The sequence below is a fragment of the Callithrix jacchus genome, chromosome 1, assembly GCF_049354715.1.
Source record: "Callithrix jacchus isolate 240 chromosome 1, calJac240_pri, whole genome shotgun sequence".
In the NCBI taxonomy this organism is placed as follows: Eukaryota; Metazoa; Chordata; class Mammalia; order Primates; family Cebidae; genus Callithrix; species Callithrix jacchus.
The window spans coordinates 95,990,614-96,012,824 of NC_133502.1; the positions used below are offsets into that span (position 1 = coordinate 95,990,614).

The window sequence follows — 22,211 nt, forward strand, 5'->3', positions numbered from 1 at the left end:
AATGGAAAGTGATGAGATTAATAAGATATCATACATTCTCTAGCAACATATAAATATGCAAAAAATACTTAGCCCAAATCACACCATATGATTCTACTGACAGAGCTATTCACTATTGAACTTGTGTTCTTTCTTGTCAGTAATGGGGCCACTTCCTGATTAACTACAGGCACATTTCATGAGATCCAAATATACAAATTTTTTAATTTTTTTTATTTTTTTGAGACAGAGTCTCACTCAGTCACCCAGGCTGGAGTGCAGTGCTGCGATCTTGTCTCATGCAATCTCTGCCTCCTGGGTTCAAGTGATTCTCCTGCTCAGCCTCCTAAGTAGCCAGGATTACAGGCATGTACCACCATGCCTAGCTAACATTTGTATTTTTCTGGAGATGGGGTTTTGCCATGTTGACCAGACTGGTCTTGAACTTCTGACCTCAAGTGATCTGCCTGCCTTGGCCTCCCAAAGTGCTGGGATTACAGGCATGAGCCACCTCAGCTGGCCTATAGGAATGTTTCAAATGATGCATTTGAGAGTATATTCACAATGGTTGAAGAATTATAGATTTTAGGGAAAAAAGTTTCATTTTATCTAGAAGTCTGTCATAAGGGTCAAGTTATTATGTTTTTCATATGGTCTTAGGTTTGGGTACACGATGCCCTTGGCAATAACTGATTTTTCTATGAGCCTGACATTTATGTTTCTAAGCAAGTCCCTTTTATCAGCTTCACCAGTGTTTACCTTACAGGGTTGATGGGTGCATTAAATAAAATAATATCTGTAAAGTTCTTGGCAGACGACACTGCATACAGTACACATCAAAGACATAATTCTTAGGATTATCATAAACAAAAATGTAAAAAGAATGTGCATGAATTAATGGTAGTCATAACTGATTGGATAAAAAATATCTTCCATATGAATACAGTAAAATACTGTATAAACATCACTATAAAAGTGCTATAAAAATATGAAGCTCTCACCACACCCCAGAACTCATGTAATTATTTCAACCCGAGACCAGCTCTCAGGTGACCCACCTTCCTGTTTTGGCAAAGAGGTGCCATGCTCCGGTTACATCTGAGAGCTCTGTATTCTTCAGCAAAAATATCCAGTTCCCCATTTTTCCAGAGATCACACTGAGAAGGCTTTATGTGGGAGCCCTTTGTTTATTAAGAACTGTTTCTATGTCATGGAAGGCCAGGAAATGAATTTTAAATCTGTGTTATCCACAGAATGACACATGGGACAAATGACAAGAGCAAACTGGGGAGCTCTGCTCTCTCTCACAGTGCCTGGGCTGATGAGTTCAATGCATTTGCTTGCACTTGAAAAGTCTGATGTATTAATTATTGTTACAAACATAGATAAAAGTGATCAATGCACATGTTCTTGGAATTAAACTCTTTATGAAGCAACATTGTCACTTTGGTATCCCTTCTTGGCTCAACCAACTATGAGCACCTCAAATATCGCATTTGGATAATTATGAAACATTTTCTGAGCACTTATGCCAAGGACAATGAGCAATACTATCAAGGATGTGCAGTTTTTGCCCTGTAGCACTCTTCCTTTACTGTAGGCCTCACACACAGCTCCAGGCAAGCCATTTTTCCTAACCTGTCTGCCTAACTCACTTTGTATAGATTTTCATTGAATACCATTTGCTTTCTATTGTGTCTCTTTATACAACTATTACAGTCTCTCAAGGGCCAAAATTTTTCATTTTTTCCATCCTTTCTAGCATCTTGTTTGGACTTGTTTGTGAGCACACAGGAGACACCTCTGGAGACCTACAGGTATACTTGGACAGCACTTGACCGTGGGCTTGCCCCCTCCCCCACAGATGGGGCAAGAGCCAGTGAAATTTGGGTATTTGACCGTAACCTTGTTTGTTTCCACATGTAGGGGAGATCTGGTGCAACTCCAATTACCTGGGGCAGTATAACAATATAGCCACTGCTGTCGTATCAACATTTTTCACCAGTCCTTTCTTACACAGGGCTTGTCTGTGGGGTATGTTGGCATTGAGAAGTCCTCATTTCCTGGTTTACTGTCTTGTGATGAGATACAAATCAAAGCTAAGATACAAAGAACTCTCTGAACTCATCCACACCCTTTTCAACTCATCCACACCCAATCAGAAACATACTGATTATGGATTAACTCATTATTAATGATTTTGTCTATTGTGAAAGAGACTGCCTTGAACAAGGAGTCAGGAATTGTAAGTCTTAGCTCCACTTTTGCTATTAAATTATGCTGCAAACCTTAGAATCTTCACTCAGCAGTTGTCTGGGCCTCTCTTGATCTGTAGACAAAGAAGCAGAGGCAGATGGAACACATCCCATCTAATTTTACTGATACACTCAACTCTCTACAACTATAATAAAGGATTTAAAAAGGACATAAACCTATAAAGAGGGCAGAAGATTGAAAGAGGCTAAGAGAAACAAAATTTAGGAGTCTGAAAGGCATATGGACAGGTGGTAATCAATTTAGCAAATTCAAGAGAGGAGATTCCTGAGCTACCACTGGGAAATGCAAAGGAATAAATACAGAGCCAGGCAAAAACCTTTCCCCATCCCAACAGAAAACGGGAGGATCTGATCTCCCTGCGGAAGATATAGAACATGATATGTGGACCCAGGGCCACCAGAAGCAACTGAGGGAGAAGAGAGAGAGGAGGTGAACATGTGTATACTGGATGTTAAGACATCCATTCCTGCCAGACATCCCAGAAAGCTGACAGCAAGGTCTTTCTCTTCCAAGCAAGAAACTGGAAGCATCGGGCGCGGTGGCTCAAGCCTGTAATCCCAGCACTTTGGGAGGCCGAGGCGGGTGGATCACAAGGTTAACAGATCGAGACCATCTTGGTCAACATGGTGAAACCCCGCCTCTACTAAAATTACAAAAAATTAGCTGGGCACGGTGGTGCGTGCCTGTAATCCCAGCTGCTCGGGAGGCTGAGGAAGGAGAATTGCCTGAACCCAGGAGGTGGAAATTGCGGTGAGCCGAGATCGCGCCATTGCACTCCAGCCTGGGTAACAAGAGCGAAACTCCGTCTCAAAAAAAAAAAAAAAGAAAGAAACTGGAAGCATCTCCTACAGGGAGTCTGAGCAGCTCAATAGTTTGCTGGTCAACAAGCTCTGCTCGAGTGTTTAAGTTTCCAGTCAGGGTTTCTTTTCTTTCTTTTCTTTAAAGATAGAGCCTTGCTCTGTTGCCCATACTGGAGTACACTGGTATAATAACAGCTCACCACAGCCTCAACCACCCAGGCTGAAGCCATCCTCCCATCGCAGCCTCTGAGTGGCTGGGACTACTGGTGTGTCACCATGCTTGGCTAATTTTTAATTTTTTGTAGGGATGAGTTCTTACTATATTGCCCAGGCTGCTCTCGAACTCCTGGGCTCAAGCGATCCTCCCACCTTGGCGTCTCAATGTACAGGGATTATAGGTGTGAACCACCACAGCTGGCTTCTAATCAGCTTTTTAGTCTCCCATTCAAACCTTAGTTGAGCAAACAAATGAAAATTTCCAAAAAATCTGAAGAAAACCTCCAGTATAGGACATGAAGACAAAAACAAAGAGAAAAAGGCAGCCTAGATGAAAACCGAGACTAAAAAGGGAGAAAAGACAAAAATCAGAGCAAAACAAAAAACATAATCCTAATATCTTCAGGAAAAAAGAGTAATTAAAATGCAAAACGAAAGATTGCTAAAAAAAATAAAATCTCAGTGAACGAAAAAGAATTCTTATAAAATATGGTAACGGAAATTAAAAACTCAGTGGAAGGATTAGGAGATGAAGTTGAGGAAATCTCTCAGAAACTAGAACAGAAACAGAAATAGATGGGGCTGAAGAGAGAAATGTCGAGAAAATTAGAGGACAAATCCAGGAGATTCTGTTAGCATAAAAGGAATTACAAAAAGGAAAAAGAAAATAGAGAGGAGGAAATAAGAAAATAGTTAAGAAAATTTCTCCAAACTCAAAACATGAGTTTGCAGGTTGAAAGGGCCCCCTGAGTGCTTAGCATGCTGTCTGAAAACAGACTTTTACCAAAGCCTAGCATTATGAAATAGAGACACTGGGAGAAAACTTAAGAGTTTACATGGTTCTGCAAAAATAATAAGGAAGGAAAGGAAAGCAAAGGAAAGGAAACATGCAGCAGATCAGGAATCAGAACAGTACTGGATTTTTCAGTGGTAACTGGAAATTAGAAGACAGTGGAGCCAAGCCTTCACCAGGTTTAAAAAAAAAAAAAGGTTTGCAATCTAGAATTCTATAACAGCTAATCTATCAATCAAGTGTTAGGGTTAGAATCAAGACTTAGACATGCAAGATCTCAAATATTGCCTGCAACGAATATTTTTCATACTGGAGGATGCTGGAGACTCTTCTGGAAAATGTGTTCCACCAAAATGAGGGAGTAAAACCAAGAAAGAGGAAGAAGCAAAGAGGAAGATGTAGGAGACGACAAACAAGGGAACCGATACAGACAAGAGGTGGCTAGGATCCCCCAGGATGATGAAGCAGGTAACATTTGTACATCAGGCTCTAGAGGGCAACCAGTCCAGTCCAGGCTGGTCAGAAGTGTCTGGTGAAAACTGCGAGACAATAAAATGAACAGAACCTCACGCACCTAAATGGTGTGAGAAGCAATGAAGACACTGGTGGAAAGCTTAGGATTCCATTAAGGAAAAATACACAGAAAACTAAGCAAACTGAAGAACAAGACAGTTATTTACTACCAGAAAAACAAGAAGTCACACAGGAAAGGAAACTCAAACACTATTCACATGGCCTTAATAAAATGCTCAACACTGATCAGACTACAGTCAAGATGTAACTATACTGGGAAACTGGAAGAATATAGGAGGAGGGGGTGGGAAGAGTGCACATGCGCAGTGCGTGTGGGTGGAGAAAAGACAGCTAAATCGTCTTTTACAGTGGGCAGTTATCAGCTAATGCTTATACCCAATAGATCAAGAAATAGCAATATAAGCATGTTATTTAGAGATATCGAACTAATTGCCAAAGGAATCAGCTCAAAGAGCTGGAAGTGATTGCATATGGAGAAAGTACAGTGTAGGGGGAGGCAGACTAGGACTTGCTCTTTTTCTTCACTCATATTATACAACTATTTGTTAAACTCTGGGCATAGAATTTTGATAAAAAATAAATGATTTATAAATTTAAAAATCAATCAATACATTAATTTTTTTAAAATAAATAAAAGGGCTAGAAGACCTGATGGCCAAAAGTCCCTCCCATTTCCAAAGCTCTGTGATTCTTTCAGGATGAGTTTTGCTACTTAGGTTGGAAAGTCAGGAGGAAGAACAGGGAAAAGGCGAAGACTCAATGGGTTGCCCAAATGAGCTTTGGCCTGGCCTTGGAATGGCTCGCCTCTCTCCTGTCACAACTCAGTGACCACACAAAAAGCAGCAGGTGAGGCTGGGTGGAATTAGGACACCAACCTAGATGCACTTGTGTATAAATAAAAGACAAAAACATCTTCTTCCAGACAAAGTGCTTAGTCAGAACCATTCTTCCAGTGTGATGAGAAGCAATGAAAGAAAAGACAGAGAAACGCTACCCTTACTTTTTTTTTGCCCCATGTAACATCAGAATGAAATTTGCATTTTAGCTAACTCCATTTTGAAAACAAGTCTGGTCATTTTAAAGTTATTTTGTGCCCTTCCACACACTAATTTTTAATAGGGCTGGCCAGAAAAATCATGAGCTCCTTCACATCATTATACATTTCACCTTTATTACTTTATCCTTGAAAACAGGTTATTAAATGATTACATTTTAGATTAATATCCTGAATGGAGAGTTTAACATTGTCTCCTACTTCCCTCGTTGCATTTACCCAATCCTCCTGGCACCCATAACAATCATGAGCTAAATGCAAAGGTTGTGGTAGAGGCATTTGGTCTGCCTGTGGGGAGGCTGGGCCAGCTGGGTTCTGTGAAGTAAATGAGTCCTCAGCAGCAGGTTTATATTAGAGGACTTCCCCAGTGAAATTCCTCCCCCCAAAATCAACAAGTCATTTAAATTACAGGAGATAAAGCTGACCACTGTGGTGATAATTCCATAGATAATAAAAGGATTAAACAGGATGTTGGGGATCAACTTTCTACTTGCCTTGGAAGAAATTCTGTTACTCTTCCTGTATATGTGAGGAATGTCAGAGAAACAAAAATGAATCTTGGGATTCTTATTCTTTCAGAGCCCCCAACAAGAGGGCCTCTGGATGGAGGAGACATGGCCAGAGCTGGTGACATGAACCAGGAAGTTTACCTGTTACAGATCCCAGGCTCACACAGGCAACACTACTTCGCATACAACACAAGAGCTAGGCTCAGAAGGCAAATGGGAATACAGTGGCTGGGGCAAAGGGAAACATCTCAAAGAGAGGCCATGGCAGGGAAGGCAGCTGAATGGGTGTGGACAAGCTCCTGGGAAGGGTGCTGCCCCGTGTGAGGCTGCTGGCCAGAGGGGCTGTCTAGGGTGAGACGAAATTTGCGTAAGGCCAGCTTCACCCAAGAGGGCAACTATCACCTCAACAAACCAAACAGCAGAGTGAAACGGTCAGGGTTGAGAGGGGGATTCTCAGGGCTCAGAAAAACCAAGCTGACCCTTAAGCAAAGAGGGGGAGTCAGTGGAGGCCAAGGAATCTGAAAGAGATTTACCCTGTTTGACTACAGAACTAAGGATCTCTGTAGATTCAGGGAGGTCAAGAAGAGCTACTGGGCAGAAATAAATATATGTTTGCTTTGGGTCAGAGGAACCACACTGGGAAGCAGGTTTGGGACTGGTTGAAGCATTTCCCAGAGGTGTTGCTAACCCAAAATACCTTCATTAAATGAAGTTTAGCCTAAAGCTGCCTCCTTACATATTTAAGTTCAGCCTAAAGGTTTTTCTGTACATCCATAACTACAACAAGCAGAGGTATAAACCAACCATAGTTTACATTTGTGCCAATCACTGAGTCTTGGCCAATCAAATGCAGTCAACGGTTCGAACCTGTGTTCAAACAAGGCAAACGTTGAGCTCTGACAAAGTCAGTTGTTTCTGTACCTCTCTTCAGTCTTCTGTACACCACTTTGATTTTGCTGACCATAAATCTTCTTACACCATGTGTCTGCTCAGGAGTCTGAATCTGCTATGATTCTGGGGGCAGCCCGATTCACATATTGTTCACTGCTCAAGTAAACTCCTTTACATTTAATTCAGCTGAACTTTTAACACCTTTAAGGCAAAAAGTCACATGTGCTTAGGGCCTGTCCAGGCATGTCTGAAGTATGAGAAAGGAATTGAGGTCCTGTTCTTCTTACTAGAATCTGAAAACATCCACTTTGCTATGGTTTTATATTTTGGGCATTACATGTTATGTCCTCTTAATTTCTTAAAAGAGTCCAGCTGTGTCTCAGCTGAACCACAAGGCAGGCGTCATTTCACTACTCAGAAAGAATAGAGAGGGAGAAGAGTTTATTTCCAAAGAACTTTTTTTTTATATCTTAGTGTGGGTAAGAATTTCTTAAGGAGCTTGCCAAAATGCAGATTTCTGGGCCCCATTTCCACATGTAGGTAATCTGATATAGGAGCCAATCACACTGAGAAGCATTTCTCCTGAGCCTCAATGAAGGTGGGCTGAGAATTGAAGAGTGTCTACAGAGGTACATTCATTATCAGCAAACCATTCTTCCAGAGACATAGCACTAGTGTTTTAAGTCAAGGAAAATAAAGATGTGATGTTTTAGTCCCAGAATTAAGAGGCAGAGAATGGATAAATAAGTCATCTTTTTTGTCAGTTAAAATATTCAAACATTGGCCAACAGTTTTCCCACTTTTTTTGGCAATATGATTTATCCATAAATTGGATCTATTAAAAAATCTTAGTCACACACAAAAAGCACCTAGAAATATTATCACACACGAATTCCTCAAAAAATGTGAATGTTCTTTGAATGAATGCTGAATCCTAAATTATTCTTCATATAATGTTAGATCTCTAAAAAATTCACTTCAATTTCCTGCCCTGGCAGAAATATATGAAGGATCATTTGAAAAGCTAATCACTTCAGAAGTAATTCTATAATTTGTCAAAAAGGAAACAGACATCTGGTAAAATCCAGGTGCAGACTAATGCAACGTAAATCCATGTTTTTTTCTTCTACTTTTTTTTTTTTCTAGGGTGGGGAGGAAAAACTAAACTAACAAGCATATTATAAAGCTTCTACAGATTCCTTTTTTTTTTCCTTTTGGGGCAGAGTCTCACTGTGTTACCCAGGCTGGAGTGCAGTGGCTTGATCATAGCTCACTGCAGCCTGGAACTCCTGGACTCAAGCAATCCCCCATTTTAGCCTCCCAAGTAGCTGGAACTACAGGCACGTACCACCATGCCCAGCCGTTTTTTTGTTTTTTTTTTTTTTAAATAGACAAATGAGGTCTTGTTAAACTGTCTAGGTTAGTCTCGAACTCCAGGGCTCAAGTGGTCTTCCTGCCTTGGCTCCCAAAGTGCTGGAATTAGAGGCAGGAGCCATCACTCCCAGCCAAGTTCCAATTTTTTCAGCATGTGACTCAGCTACAACTAGAGAGAGATGTGACACCACTCAGGTTCACTGGTAAATTCAGCATGCCTACAATGGTTCTAATTTTTAAAATGGCATATTCTTCTTTTGAGAGACTGAAGAATAAGGAAGGTTTTTGCTTCTTCTCTAAACATGTGGTATCATTTGCTTGATGACTTCATTTCTTGACACTCGGGAAAGGGTGACTAAATCCTTCTCTTTACTAATAATAAATTAATGTGACCATATTTTCCCTGGTTCTGTGTGTTTGCTCCAGACTAAGTAAGATTCAGATGATAAGATGGGGTGGGGCAGTGGGTTCACAAATTATGTATTGGTAACAGAGTAGAAGTGTTATATAAGGGCATGGGTGATGGCTATCTGCTCCCAAACTGTGTCAGCTGCCTTATCAGAGGGGTCTCTCTCACCTGGGTTCCTCAGCTTACAAGCATCTTTGAGGAATTCTCTGTAATTCACTGTAAGGGGTATGATGTTTTTGGCATGCTGAGTCTTGGCCAGACACATGGTGGAAAAAGATTTATGGACAGCAAAAGGAAAGTGGTGTATAGAAAATCGATGTGAGGCGCAGAAACAACTGGCTTGGTCAGAGCTCAGTGTTTGCCTTATTTGAACAGGGTTTGAATAGTTGGCTACATTTGATTGGGCAAGACTCAGTGATGCCGAACCCTTTAATTTATCCCATGTGTCTGGAATTAGCTAAGACATTTCTATGAGTATTTACAACCAGCACAGTACCACGGAACGTGTTACTGATTGTCAGACAGACTTGGTAAATACTGGAGTCTCTAATTGCACAGATCACTAAAAAATTTATAATAAATGATACTAAATTGGTTCCGTGATTACTTCTATAAAAGTCTAAACTGATTCCTGTTCTTGTACTTACACTCTAACTTTGTAAAGCTTTGACCTTTTCCTCTCTCTCTTTTCTAAAAAAGATCCTATGTCTGTCCAGCTTTTACTCCATGTGTTGTGGTTGTTTTTATCCTGTCTCAGCTCTACTTTGCCATGCTGGGGCCCAGAGTTGGCAAACTGTATCCCACAGGCCCCTTGACCAGGTCCTGTCAGTCAAGGCACTGCAGGAGTTGGATGAAGTGGCAAGAGGACAGAAGCCATTGGCTTTCTTCTGTCATTTCTCTTTCTTCCATTTTGGGGCAGGTGGCTATGTTCCTGCACTATCCCAGCTCTTCAGGTAGCATCCTTCACTACTGTTTGTTCTCCAAGGTGGCAGCACATCTATGCTCTAGTAACATGGCAGAGCTGATGGTGGGAGCTGCCTCCTGCAGTTATTTACCTGGGTTTCTGCCACTTCCCTCTTCAGTCTTCCAGCCTCCCCACACTCTGTAACCAATTCCCTTTGAAATTCCAAGTGTGTTTTCCTTTTCCTGAAAGAACTTTGACTAGCAAAGTACTCCGTGATGGCTTTTTGCCAAACACATCATGCCCCTTACAAAGACACTTATGGGGAAGCTGCAAGGTGTTAGTGTCTCAAATCACTTGGTTATCTTATTTCAACAAATGTTTTATAGGGCTTACTATATGCCAGGAGGTATAAGTGTTTTCTAACTGTTATTTCATTTAATCTTTATAAAAACTCATTGGGGGCAGCAGTACAGTAATTCACATTTTACAAATGAGGAAACATGAAGGGCAAGTAACGTGCCCAACGTTAGATCACTATAAGAGGCAGTTTGAGAGCTAATGTCCAAAGTGATGATTTAGCAAGATGCAGAGCATCTTTACTCACCACCATCTGAGGTGGCGGGGGTAGGAAGCTCTGTTTGCAAGGTGGAAGTAATCAGATTAGGAAACATAAAAGAACAAAGAGTCTGGAGAGGCCATCTTCAAAGTTTAGCATCAACAAGCACATCATCCTGTGAGGGGCTGTGCAGCCCTAGATTGGCGTCTAGGTATGGCAGGTAGCTGTGAAGTTCATAGCAGATAACACAGTTGTGCTGTCTTTCCCTTGAGATTAGGGTTAGGGGATTGGAATCACTAGGAAGTTTTTTGCAACGAACTTTTTCTCCCTTCATTTTGTAAATATTAAAGGTTCCTGCTGACCTTGCTATATCAACAGAAGACAGGATTTTCTAAACCCAGCAGGAACATAACTAATAAAAGTCTTTTCTCAATGATTACATAGTGATTTGGAGTCCACCTGGAGAGTTGGAAATAACAACTTGAGGAAATAGCTATTTTAGGTTTCTTATAAATTTAAATTAATGTTAAATTTTTAAAGTGTTTGAATATTCTGTCTCTAACATCTTTGCAGATGAAAATCCTCACTCAAAATCCCATGGAAAAAGAAAAGGCAAAAAGATGAGGAAGACGAGAACTTGTATGGATGTCACCAAACTTCCATTAAAAGCATCATTTAAAACTTATCACCTGAAACTGTATATTCTGTATCTGTGCTGTTGCTGGAAGTCATGGCTCCACTTTTTAGTTATGTGGCCTTGATGTAGATGGAGACCATAAATATAATAACCTTACAGAGTTGCTGTGAGAATTAAATCACTTGATATGTATAAAGGGCTTAACATAGCCCTTAATAAGGTCCAATAACTAGCTGCTGTTGTATTAGATTATTATTGGTGATTTGAAGTAAGACTAATATTATGATAGAAAAGTTGCCCTTGCAATGCTGTTTTTAATAAGTAAAATTCACCAATAACTGGTAGAACAAATACTATAGTTGGACATTAACATAAGCCCGTTGGCCAGGCACTGTGGTTCACATCGGTAAGCCCAGCACTTTGGGAGGCTGAGGGGATGGATTACTGAGGTCAAGAGTTTGAGACCAGCCTGGCCAACATGGTGAAACCCCATCTCTACTAAATATACAATTATTAGCCAGGTGTGGTGGTGGGTGCCTATAATCCCAGCTACTCAGGAGGCCGTGGCAGGGGAATCACTTGTACCCTGGAGGCAGAGGTTGCAGTGAGCAGAGATGGCGCCCCTGTACTCCAGCCTGGGCAACAGAGCAAGACTCTCTCTCAAAACCAAACCAAACCAAACCATAATCCCACCACTTTGCCTGCTAGAAATATTTTAGTATTAAGCAGGAAAAAAAAAAATCAAACACAGGACCAGAACTCATGTTAAGAAAAAAAAAACAACCAACCAACCTTACATGTACTTGGAGGCCATCATGAAGCAGTGGTACAGTGGAAAATACAAGAGGCTTAGACCCCACAGACCTGTGTTCAGTTAGAGTCCTATAACACGCTTGGATATGTCATATAAGGTTTCTGGATTTCCATTTCCTGATATTTCAGACATATCTAAAGAAAGATCTCTAACCTTTGGGATGGCTCTACTCGCATGTCTGTAAACCTTAAGTGGTAAGTAATTTGTGGGAAAGGGCTTGTGGATAGAGTGCTTCCACCCCTGTTCTAGGACTATGACACTCTAATGGCAGGAAGAAGGGGACATGAGACTATTAGATCTGCTGAGTCAGCCTCTGAGAGCTAGAATATTGGACTCATCATTTAAGGAGGCTTTGCCAATTTTCCCTCTATGTGCAAATGACCAGTGGCTTTTTCGCTGACATTTTTGCCCTCTTACAGTACTGCACATATCTGCAGGGTGAGCCAACCGTTAGAAATAGCCACTAACAAAATCTGAGACTGGATGGAGTGGTGATGCTGGTAAGAGATCTTGGATGGGGAAAGCATAGGTACACTGGAATGAAGTGTGACTTTCAATCCTTATGCATAATCAGAGCTTCAGCTTTGCTACCAACTATGCAGGAAATCATGAAAATATTCACATGTGTAACCTCTTTCTATAGCATTAAATGAAATTGTTCTTAACTTTGAGACAAAACACATTTGCCTCTATATTTCTTTTTAAGGAACAGTTCCAAATCAATAGGTCTTTCATTGCATCATTTAAACATCACGAGTAGGTCTTAGGAGTCATATGGCATCTTGTTTCTGTAGCTGGAAAACTCTTAGATCTTGTTCATCACCCTGCTGAACAGTTCCTTTTTCACAGACATAGATACCATCCAAAAATTTCCTAATATTTTTGTTTTTAACTGTTGTGGCTTGCTGAATCAAAGAAGCTGAATTTGAAACAAACTCAATGTCATTTCCTTCAAGGATTAATTCATCTTTCTGGAGTTGAGATACCAAACAAGCAACACCTGGTCTCATCCGAACCCTGTGGATATATTTTTTAATCCAAGAAATTTCAGATTTCAAGAAGAGACCCATTCTCCTGGATAACGACGCTGATGGGGAAGTGAGCATGCACAGACCTCATCTTGTAAGGGAAGCCCAGTGTAACAGCCTTAATCATGTTCTGTACATGACAACAAATAGTCCAAATGGTAGCCAGCTCCTTTGCTATTCTGCCATTTGTCAATCCAGAGCCTCTTTTTTTCCATTTCCAAGAAGACTAAGTTCTACATTGATGTGATCGAAGTCCCTCTGCGGCCCTTCACGATAACTGTGTGTCCCTTCGGAGTAATGTCCACATTTTCTGGAATGTTGACAGTCTGATTGCTGGGAATGGTCTTCATTCTCACAGTAGATGCAGCAAAGAAAAGCTGCCCCTATATTTCTTAGTGCTTAATTTATACTCTTTTAAAAGAACAGCCTTCTTACCAGTAAAGAAAAATGCAAGTATCAAAAATTCAGAACTTGGATCTCACTAGTTGACTGGGAAGCAAGTGCCCACAATGGTTTCTCTTTATTCCTACGATCTGCATGCTCTAACACAAGACTGCACAGTACAACTTGAAAATACGTACTCCCAATCAGTAGGTTAGATACATATTTTCAAGATAATACTTTTTTTTTCTTTCCTTCCTCTTTCTTTCCTTCCATTCTTTTTTTCTTGGAGTACATTAAAAAAAGAATGAGTTGCTATTAGTTTTTGAAGTTACAAAAAATAATCCTTAAAAAAAAGGAGTAATTCTAAGAGAAAACAATGTCCCACTGTAGTATATAATTAAGGTGTGGAGGCATCCAGGTACTAATCAATACCTTGCCAACCTAAGGATTCTAAAAAGACTGAAAGAATGACAACTGCTAGTTGAAGTATTTACAGCTTATTTTAGCACAGATATGTATAACATAATGTCAAAATCAGAAAAAAGACCACTTTGCCTGAACAGAAAAATGATTCATAAAGAGAAAAATCTCACATGTAATTTATAACATCAATATTCAACATATTTTCTTTTCAATGAATTTTTTTTCCAGGGTATCTGGATTAGGTTTTGAAACTCAGTTGGCCAGATGAGATTTAGAATAGTGTTTATTCATTGCCTAAAGAAACACCAAGTAGGACTAGGTGGACACTCAAGGAAAAAAATGATAGAACAAAATATGGCAATTTTTTTTGTTTGCTGGTGAAGTGTGCCAATTAAATAATGTGAGTTGGGCATGGTGGGTCAGGGAAATAGGGATATTGCTTCTGGGAGTTCTCAGGCTGTTGTCTTCAGGATTCTTTAGTACTGTTATGTCTTTTTTCCTTACGATTTCCCTAAGTCCATAATTAAGACCCTAGGCCTTTCTATCAGCTTCTTGTGCATATCAAGTCTAAAAGCAGACATACCTAAGGGAGCAGGCAGGGTTACAGTACAGATGAATGAGGCAGAGGGTGGTGACCTAGGGGGTCCAGGGTTTTTCCCTCCAGCTGATAAAAGCCAGGAGGAAACAGAGCCAAAATTATAAGGTGTCAAAGATATTGATTTTGCATAAGAATCTGGGTATTTTAGTGAAGTTGCTTGGTTTTTAAAGGCTGGCTTATTGAAAAAACATTCTGGGCTCACTGAAATGCTTTTGTCTGGGTTGCATCTCATTGGCAGGCACCAACCTGACTGTGGTTCCTGCTGTAGTGCTGCTGATGGCCCAGTTCTGTGTCATGTTCCAGGATGGAGTTCCTGGTGCCAGCCTGGAGCCCATGCTCCCTGCCTTTCCACAGACTTTGTAGGCACCCAATTCCTTAGATTAAATCCCTTTCTGGTTAAGATAAAGTGGTTTCTTGTTCTTGCAACTGAACATTGATTGATAGTGAAATATAAGATACTAAATTGCAATTTGGAGATACAGTGCCAAAGAAGACTAAAACAATGCACTTGTTTTCAATACATATTTCAAAGAAAGGAAAAAATATCATAGATAACTGTTTTTTATTTCTCCCCTCCAAATCTGTTTGCTAGCCAGTATCAGCATAAATAAAAGTACTGAGAATGATAACACAGCTCTGGGAGCACGCAGAGGTGGAGCATGCAGAGGTAGCTTCCAGGATGGCCAGGGATGATTGAGAGTCAGGACGAGGCTGTGCCAGATCCTGAGAAAACCTTATGAATACCCAAGAGTCGAATATCTCTGGTGAAGAGGCTCGATCCTTAACTACAATCACCACCACTACTGCTACCAAAACAAAACACAAAATAAAACCCTTTTATTTTTGGCTGAAAATCTCAGTAAATGATTTAAGAGCACATCCGATTATATGCCCCATTAATTACCACAACAGCAAACTGTAGGAAATCATCATGGCCTCATATGAGAATTGTTTTTGACCTTGCAAAACAGTTGAACTTCCTGCAACTTTCCAGCTATCTTTTGAGCTGCTATTTATATTTGAGAGCAAAAGAACTTTATATAGACCCATGTGTTCAGCTGCACCAAACAGACGGGAAAGACTGTTGCTTGACTAATTTCCACACCGAATTTAAACATTCAACAGTAAGTATTACACATTAATTTAAGTCATTTTTAATTTCTCCAACCCAAGGAAACTGACCAAATCAAATAACTCTGTATAGTTTAGATGAGTTAAATAATTTTTAATAGAGCCTTATTTGTTGGCTCTTAGAGTAGAACAATGCAAACTTAGGCCCAGCTAAGATTTGTGGCTTGCCTTGCTACCCACTTGTTCTACTTTTCTGTACCTAGACTAGCCGCCTAACCTCTGCCTATGTAATCTTGTATTAGCTGAGAGAGGAAGAAATAGCAACAAAAAAGAATTACTATAACAGGTCCAGCTAGCAAACTTTAACTTGCCAAAACACTAAGCTAGACGTTATGGATACACATATATTAAAAATAAATCTACCATATTTACTCTTCTTCCTGGAAAGCAACTCAGCTGCTAGCCTGGAGATGGAAAAATACCAAATAAATACTAAGAAATTATTCACTTGCATAAATCTGATTTTGATTCTTGAGAGCTAGGTTTCAGTAAGAACTAGTCTAACATTTAACAGATAATTATCATTTTACTTATGTTTTTAAAATTTGTTTCTACTTTTATAACATTTTATAGAATGCATAAAACAGTGCACACAAAGTTGCTAGAGAGTATACAGTTTCCAAAAATGCCCTGGGTTTCTGTTACATTCAGTTTTCTAAAGATGCACTCAAATCAATAGTAAAAGGCAGACAATTATATGATATTTCATTATTTTTGGTAAAACTATTCTCACTATTGTGTCTTCTCACAATATGAACTGTGATATCCACTTTGTGCAGGATCTAATAGACAATTATTGAGCCCATATCTATTAGTCCCTCTCTTGGAATTAAAGTTAGTTATAAACTACATATATAACAATAGACAATAAAATAGTGTATCCCATAGACAACGTGATCTGTTTGTAAAGATGTCATTTTCTAACACTAGAACCAATGTGCAAGAATATGTTTATAAAAGGAAAAATACCAAATAAAAAAATTACCTTTTCACTTAAGAAATGTCAATAATCCACCCTAATACGTAAAGTCACATTAAATGTTTTAGAGTCACTGTATTTGTTGCCTATGGCTGCTGTAACCAGTTATAAGCACAGTGGCTTAAAACAATACAAATGTATTATCTTACACCTCTGGAGGGGAGAAGTCCTAAAATTCAAGCTGTGGGTAGGCTGTGTTTCTTTGTGGGGGCTTTAGGGGAGAATCTGCTTTCTTGCTTTCAGCTTTGGAGGCTGCCTGCATTCCTTTGCTCATGGCCCCCTCCTCCATCTTCAAAGTCAACAACACAGCATCCTCAACTCCTTCTCTCTCTGACTTCTGCTTCTTTTAAAAAAATTTTTAATGTGATTTATTTATTTTTAAATTGTTGTGGGTAAACAGTAGATGTATATATTTATAGGTTACACAAGATATTTTGATACAGGCATGCAATGAATAATAATCACGTCAGGGCAAATGGGGTATCCTGACCTCTGCTTCTGATGCTGCATCTCCACTTCTGACTCTGACCCTTCTTCTTCTGTCTTCCCCTTATAAGAACTCTGTGATTATATTGGGTCTATCTGGATAATTCAGGATACTCATCCCATTTCAGGATCTTTAATTTAATCCCATTTGCAAAGTCCCTTTTGCCATATAAGGTAACATATTCACAGGTTCCAGGAATTAGGATGTGGACAACTTGGGGCAGGGGGCATTATTCTGTTTACCATAGTCACCAAGATCACACATACCAAAAGAGAATATTATAATATCTTTGCACTACCTGTGTAATATTAACTAAGAGTGCTTGCTTTAAAGAAACACATTCCTAAAAAATCTACTAAAATAAAAATGATGAAAGATTTGTCTTCTTCCATCGAGCCAAACATATAATTTCTACATGACATAATGAACAACTATAAAGAAAAATCATGAGGGTTTTTCCTTCAATGTTCTTTTGCCACAGTAAAAATCAAACATGTTTTCTCTCCAACTTACGAGGCAGATGACAGGCACATCCTAGTTGCTAGAGACAACGTGTTCTCATTTAGAGATACTGTTTCAGGCCTGATGTTGACATGGTAACAGGTGGATGGGTTATTTGACCGCACTAAGTATTACCTGTTTGAATAGAGTGTAGGCCTGTCATGTGGCTGGTGCTCATTGACATATAAGGAAGAAGATGAAATTGTGGTCGCCAAGGAAGCAGCTTCAAACAGTGATGGAGTACTAGGCACCAGGTCTGGTCTGTGTCGGGATCCCAAGGCTGGGAACGAAAGCAACACACACATTCATGAATCTCAAGAATAAATGCAGCTTTAGTATCTATAATAATCTAAATGAGTCAAAAGCATTCATTTTACCTATCAGGCTGCAAATTAAATTATAAATTAACTGTACTCTTTTCTGAATTATAGCATAAAAGCAAAATAGCTTCTTGCAAACAGGTTACACAGAAAGGAAATTGCATTAATTTACAAAATGGCTTATGGAAATGATATTATGAATGTTCTTTCAAAAACCTTATAAAGTGATTTACTATTTTAAAAAGATGGTATTAAAGAAACTCATAGGAATTTAAGCAGATAATATGACAGAGATTAAAAGGATAACTGGCAAGTGTATAAACAGACAGTGAACTTTTTTGCCCTATCTATGTTTCTCAGGTTGGATCTAAGAATCCAGACTTTTCAAGAGCTAGAAAACAAATACTTCGACAGACTAACAGCCAGCTCTGCCTTAACCCCATCTGAGCGCATAAGTACTTCTAAACATTATCCAGGACTCTTTTTGACATTTTAGCAGCGAAACTACCTTTTCAAAAAATGAGAAAACACTTATTTTTTTTTAATTTAGGGGCCCATGAAATTACTTATGCAAGAGCCCATTCTTGTGAGGAAAGAAGAATGCTCAAGGCTGAGCCCATCTCTCTGGAGTATAGGTAGATGGACTCTTTTCATCATTCCCCCAGACTGACCTAAAACAGATGCTAATATATTGTAACTTTAAGGTGTCCCTGGTGTTCCTTTATAGGCCCAACAAATTCAAAATTAAGGGTTCTTAGTGTGTAAATGTAAACCGACTATAATAGGCATTCTCGTGTGAGTGTGAGGTTCTGGATTTTGGATTTGAAGGGTATAGGTGGTAGGGGTAGGGAATGACAGGGAGGGAAGCCAGGCAACCTCAGGAAAGACTGGACTCTGGTCTGGGAAATGAGGTGACATATTGGGATGCTCTGTCTCCAGTTCAAGTCAAAATAGAAAACTGCAGCAATGGATAATAGATGATTGTCATATAAAACCACGAATGACCAAAGTGCTCCACCTTCAAAAATTAGAAAGGCTTCAACTTTAATGTGACACTTGGCTTGCTATCTTCAATATGCTTGATCCCAACTTCTCATTAAATGGAAAGAAAAACATGAATACTATGCATAACATTGAAAACTGAGTGTCAAAAATAATTTGATATCAGATTCCAATGAATTGCCACTCCTTACAAGGTACATGGAGCTGGTCTTCGACCTAGGTTTTGGGCATACCAGCTTTACTTCACAAAGCAGACATGATCTGAGTGATAGAGCAAAACACATTTGTCTAGTGACTCAGTCCCAGGTCACACATCATCAGGAAGGTGACCCCTCAACCCATGAGGAGCAGCTCTTTGAGGGAGAGAAGCATTTCCTCAGGTGCCCATATCCTTCAGTTTTTTTCTAAAGCCAGTGTGGTAGGCAGAACCCTAAGATGACCCCTAATGACCCATATTCTTGTATATTCTTTCTTCGTTGTGGGGCCTGCAAACATGATGAACTGTTATTCCTGTAGCTATGTGATGTGACCTGGCAAAACGATTTTGCAGATATAACTCAGGTTACTCTGAGTTGGCTAACATTGGGCTGGTCAAAGGGGAGATTATTCAGAGGAGCCCCACCTAATCGTACAAGCCCTTTAAATCTGGGTCTAGATGTCAGAGACCAGAAGTTAGAGAGTCAAAGTGTTGGGGCTGACTTGGAGGACATTCTGTGTTTGAAGACAGAGGGGCTGCACGGTAGAGAATGTGGATGGCCCCCAGGGCTAAGCATGATACTTGGCTGTCAGACAGCAAAGAAGCAAGGATCTCAGCCTAACAGCTACAAGGAGCTGAATTCTGTCGACAACATGAATAAGCCTGGAACAGGATTCATCTTCAGCGCTTTAAGAACTCAGCCCAGCTAACACCTTCATTTCAGGTTTTGAGACCCTGAGCAGAGATTGTGTGTTGTAACCAGTCTTCTGACTTACAAAACCATCGGCTACTAACTGGGTATTATTTTAAGCTGCCAAGTTTGTGATAATTTGTTACATGGCAATAGAAAATATAACCTTAGCATACTGAGCATGCCAGAAAACAAATCGTTAAAAACTAGAAGGAAATTCGGTGATGACTTGATGCAAGCGGAAGTTCCCCAAGTACAGAGCATGATTTAGAGACTCAACATTGTGCATGAAGAGGACTGCCAAGATAAACTCATTTTATAATAGTATGTTACATTTTCAAAGAATATGCTCAATAGGTTTTTCTTTGACCTCCAAAGACTTTTAAAGGCGTTGTATCTCTAAATTTGAAGCAATGAGTTCTTTTGAAAGAAACACAATGTGTGCACTACTTACCATGTTTCCAGCCTTTTTAGGTGCTGTGTAGTATATTAATTATACTTATAATTATTTTTTCCAAATTAACAATTGGATCCATTGCTTTAACTTTAGAGGTCAGATACTACTTGAAAGCTTATCTAATATAACCTTAAAATAAGTTTATCTTATTTCCCAGCCTACAAACACCTGCAGTTTTGTGTGTGCTATCGGAAAATCAGGTAGTATAGTGGGGGAGATGCCAGTGCAGGAAGCTTAGGAGAAGGAGGTGAATGTCTGCCAGGAATTGGAGACATCAATTCAGAGAGGATCTTTACTAACTTTGGACAAAAGTTAGTATATAGGAAGATGAAAAAGAAAGAAATCAAATAGCACGTATGGATAAATGCTGCTGAAGAAGGAATAGAAGTAACACCCCATCCTAAAGACTGAGGAAAAGAAAACCCCTAGAAAAGGTCTTAACTCCTGTAGAAAGCAGAAGACATTTTCAGGAAATGCTGAGTTTCTCAAAATAATATACTGATTTCTAAAATGTCATTTCCCCATGTCTGATTAGAAGGCAAAAACCAATGATCAACTTGGTAGACAGAAAAAAGTATTTAATAAAATTTAGTACTCATTCTTGATTTAAAAAAAACTTTTAGCAAAGTAGGAACAAAAAAGGAACTTCCTTGACCTGATTATGTGTATCAAATACAGCGCACTTCTTTTTCAACAGTGAAACATTAGAAGCACTCCCTTTAAAATCAGGACAAGGCAAGGCCGTCTACAACCACCACTTCTATTCATCATTGTACCAGAAGTCCTAGCCAGCAAGTAAGAAAGAAAGAAAGAAAGACAAAATAGATGTGAAGTGTATGTTGCAGTAACAAATGGCTAGAAAACCCAATTCTTAAAAAAGGTACTATTTTCAAAAATCCAGAAAAATAGTCTGTGTCAATATCTTTGCATCTATCCAAGAAATAAGTCTAACAAAAGGTATATGTGCAAGCCACACCAGAAAAATATTAGAAAACTTTATTTAAATTCATTAAAGTGCTCGCTTTGGCAGCACATATACTAAAATTGGAACAATACAGAGAAGATTAGCATGGGCCCTGTGCAAGGATGACATGCAATTTTGTGAAACGTTCCATATTTTTCCTTGCTTTTTCCTTCCTGCCTCTTTTCTTTCCTTCTCTTGGTATCTGCTCATGGTTATGAAGCTTTCAAAGTAAAGAACACGAAGTACCTCCCGAGTATTACCAGTGGGTATGAAAGGAAAAATTCATTAAAGAAGACCTAAATGAAGAAACAACTTACTGCTACATTGCGTGTATGTGTGTGTGTTTATGGATGCATGAGTGTATGTGTACATGCACAGAATAAGGTCTACAGGTAATAGCAACAAAATGGTAATATTTGTTACCATTAAATGGTGGAAGTAGACATTTTTCTTTTTGAGTTAATATTGTCTAATTTTTATCATAAACCATAAATTGTATTTTTTATGTGGTAGTTAAAATTTGCATGAAATGTATCTCACTGTAGCTAGTTTGCTTGCTTATTTATGTATGTATGTATGTATGTATGTATGTATGTATGTATGTATGTATGTATTTAAGATAGAGTCTTGGTCTGCTGCCCAGGCTGGAGTGCAGTGGTGCAATCTCAGCTCACTGCAACCTCCACCACCCAGGTTCAAGTGATTCTCATGCCTCAGCCTCCCGAGTAGTGGGATTACAGGCACCTGCTACTACCCCTGGCTAATTTTTTTGTATTTTTAGTAGAGACAGGGTTTTGCCATGTTGGCCAGGCTGGTTTCAAATGCCTGACCTCAAATGATCTGCCCACCTTGGCCTCCCAAAGAGCTGGGCCGGACACTGTGGCTATCCTTTAAAAACTTAATTAATTGATTTTATTTCTTAGAGCAGGTATTTTAAAATTTTTCTTCTGTAAATTTACTTGTATAAATAAATCACAAGAACTTTTTTCTCTTTTAAAAAGTTATATATCTTTACCTTCTTCATCAAGGCTGCTAAAACTTTGTCCTTCAGTCAGCAAATCTCGCTTCTCATCCTTCCACTCCTGGCTAATTGAGGACACAATCTCCTGTGACGTTGCTTTTAAGGCGGCAATGGAATTACATCGTTTCTTAGAAGGTGAGGCCTTCAAAGCTAGACAGAAAGGAAAAGCACAAATAAAAGATATTTATTGTAAAATACATTAATATTTCATTTAAAAGTGAATATTCTATCATTTCTTAACATTTTAGTCATTATTTGAGTAGAAGAAAGGAGACTTATTTT

General features: G+C 39.3%; 1 protein-coding gene, 1 non-coding gene and 1 pseudogene across 10 annotated transcripts in view; 1 reads left to right on the forward strand and 2 right to left on the reverse strand.

The window, feature by feature from the left end:
- The window catches only part of LOC144581813 (large ribosomal subunit protein uL6 pseudogene), a 63,982-nt pseudogene extending 46,585 nt beyond the window's left edge, over positions 1 to 17,397 (reverse strand). The window contains exon 1 of the transcript XR_013533085.1: positions 1 to 17,397. This exon is cut by the window's left edge and continues 46,585 nt beyond it. The product of XR_013533085.1 is annotated as a large ribosomal subunit protein uL6 pseudogene (transcript).
- The window catches only part of PIP5K1B (phosphatidylinositol-4-phosphate 5-kinase type 1 beta), a 346,015-nt gene that overhangs the window by 86,963 nt on the left and 236,841 nt on the right, over positions 1 to 22,211 (reverse strand). For all 8 annotated transcript variants that reach the window (XM_035303089.3, XM_054255089.2, XM_078367069.1 and 5 more), the window contains 2 exons: positions 21,924 to 22,079; positions 17,414 to 17,558 (listed from right to left, as the gene is read on the reverse strand). In XM_035303089.3, the coding sequence (XP_035158980.1) occupies positions 17,414 to 17,558; positions 21,924 to 22,079 (301 nt within the window). The remainder of the gene's footprint in view (positions 1 to 17,413; positions 17,559 to 21,923; positions 22,080 to 22,211) is intronic.
- LOC118148029 (U6 spliceosomal RNA) lies at positions 20,959 to 21,065 on the forward strand. Its single transcript, XR_004734773.1, has one exon. It is a non-coding gene; the product is annotated as a U6 spliceosomal RNA (small nuclear RNA).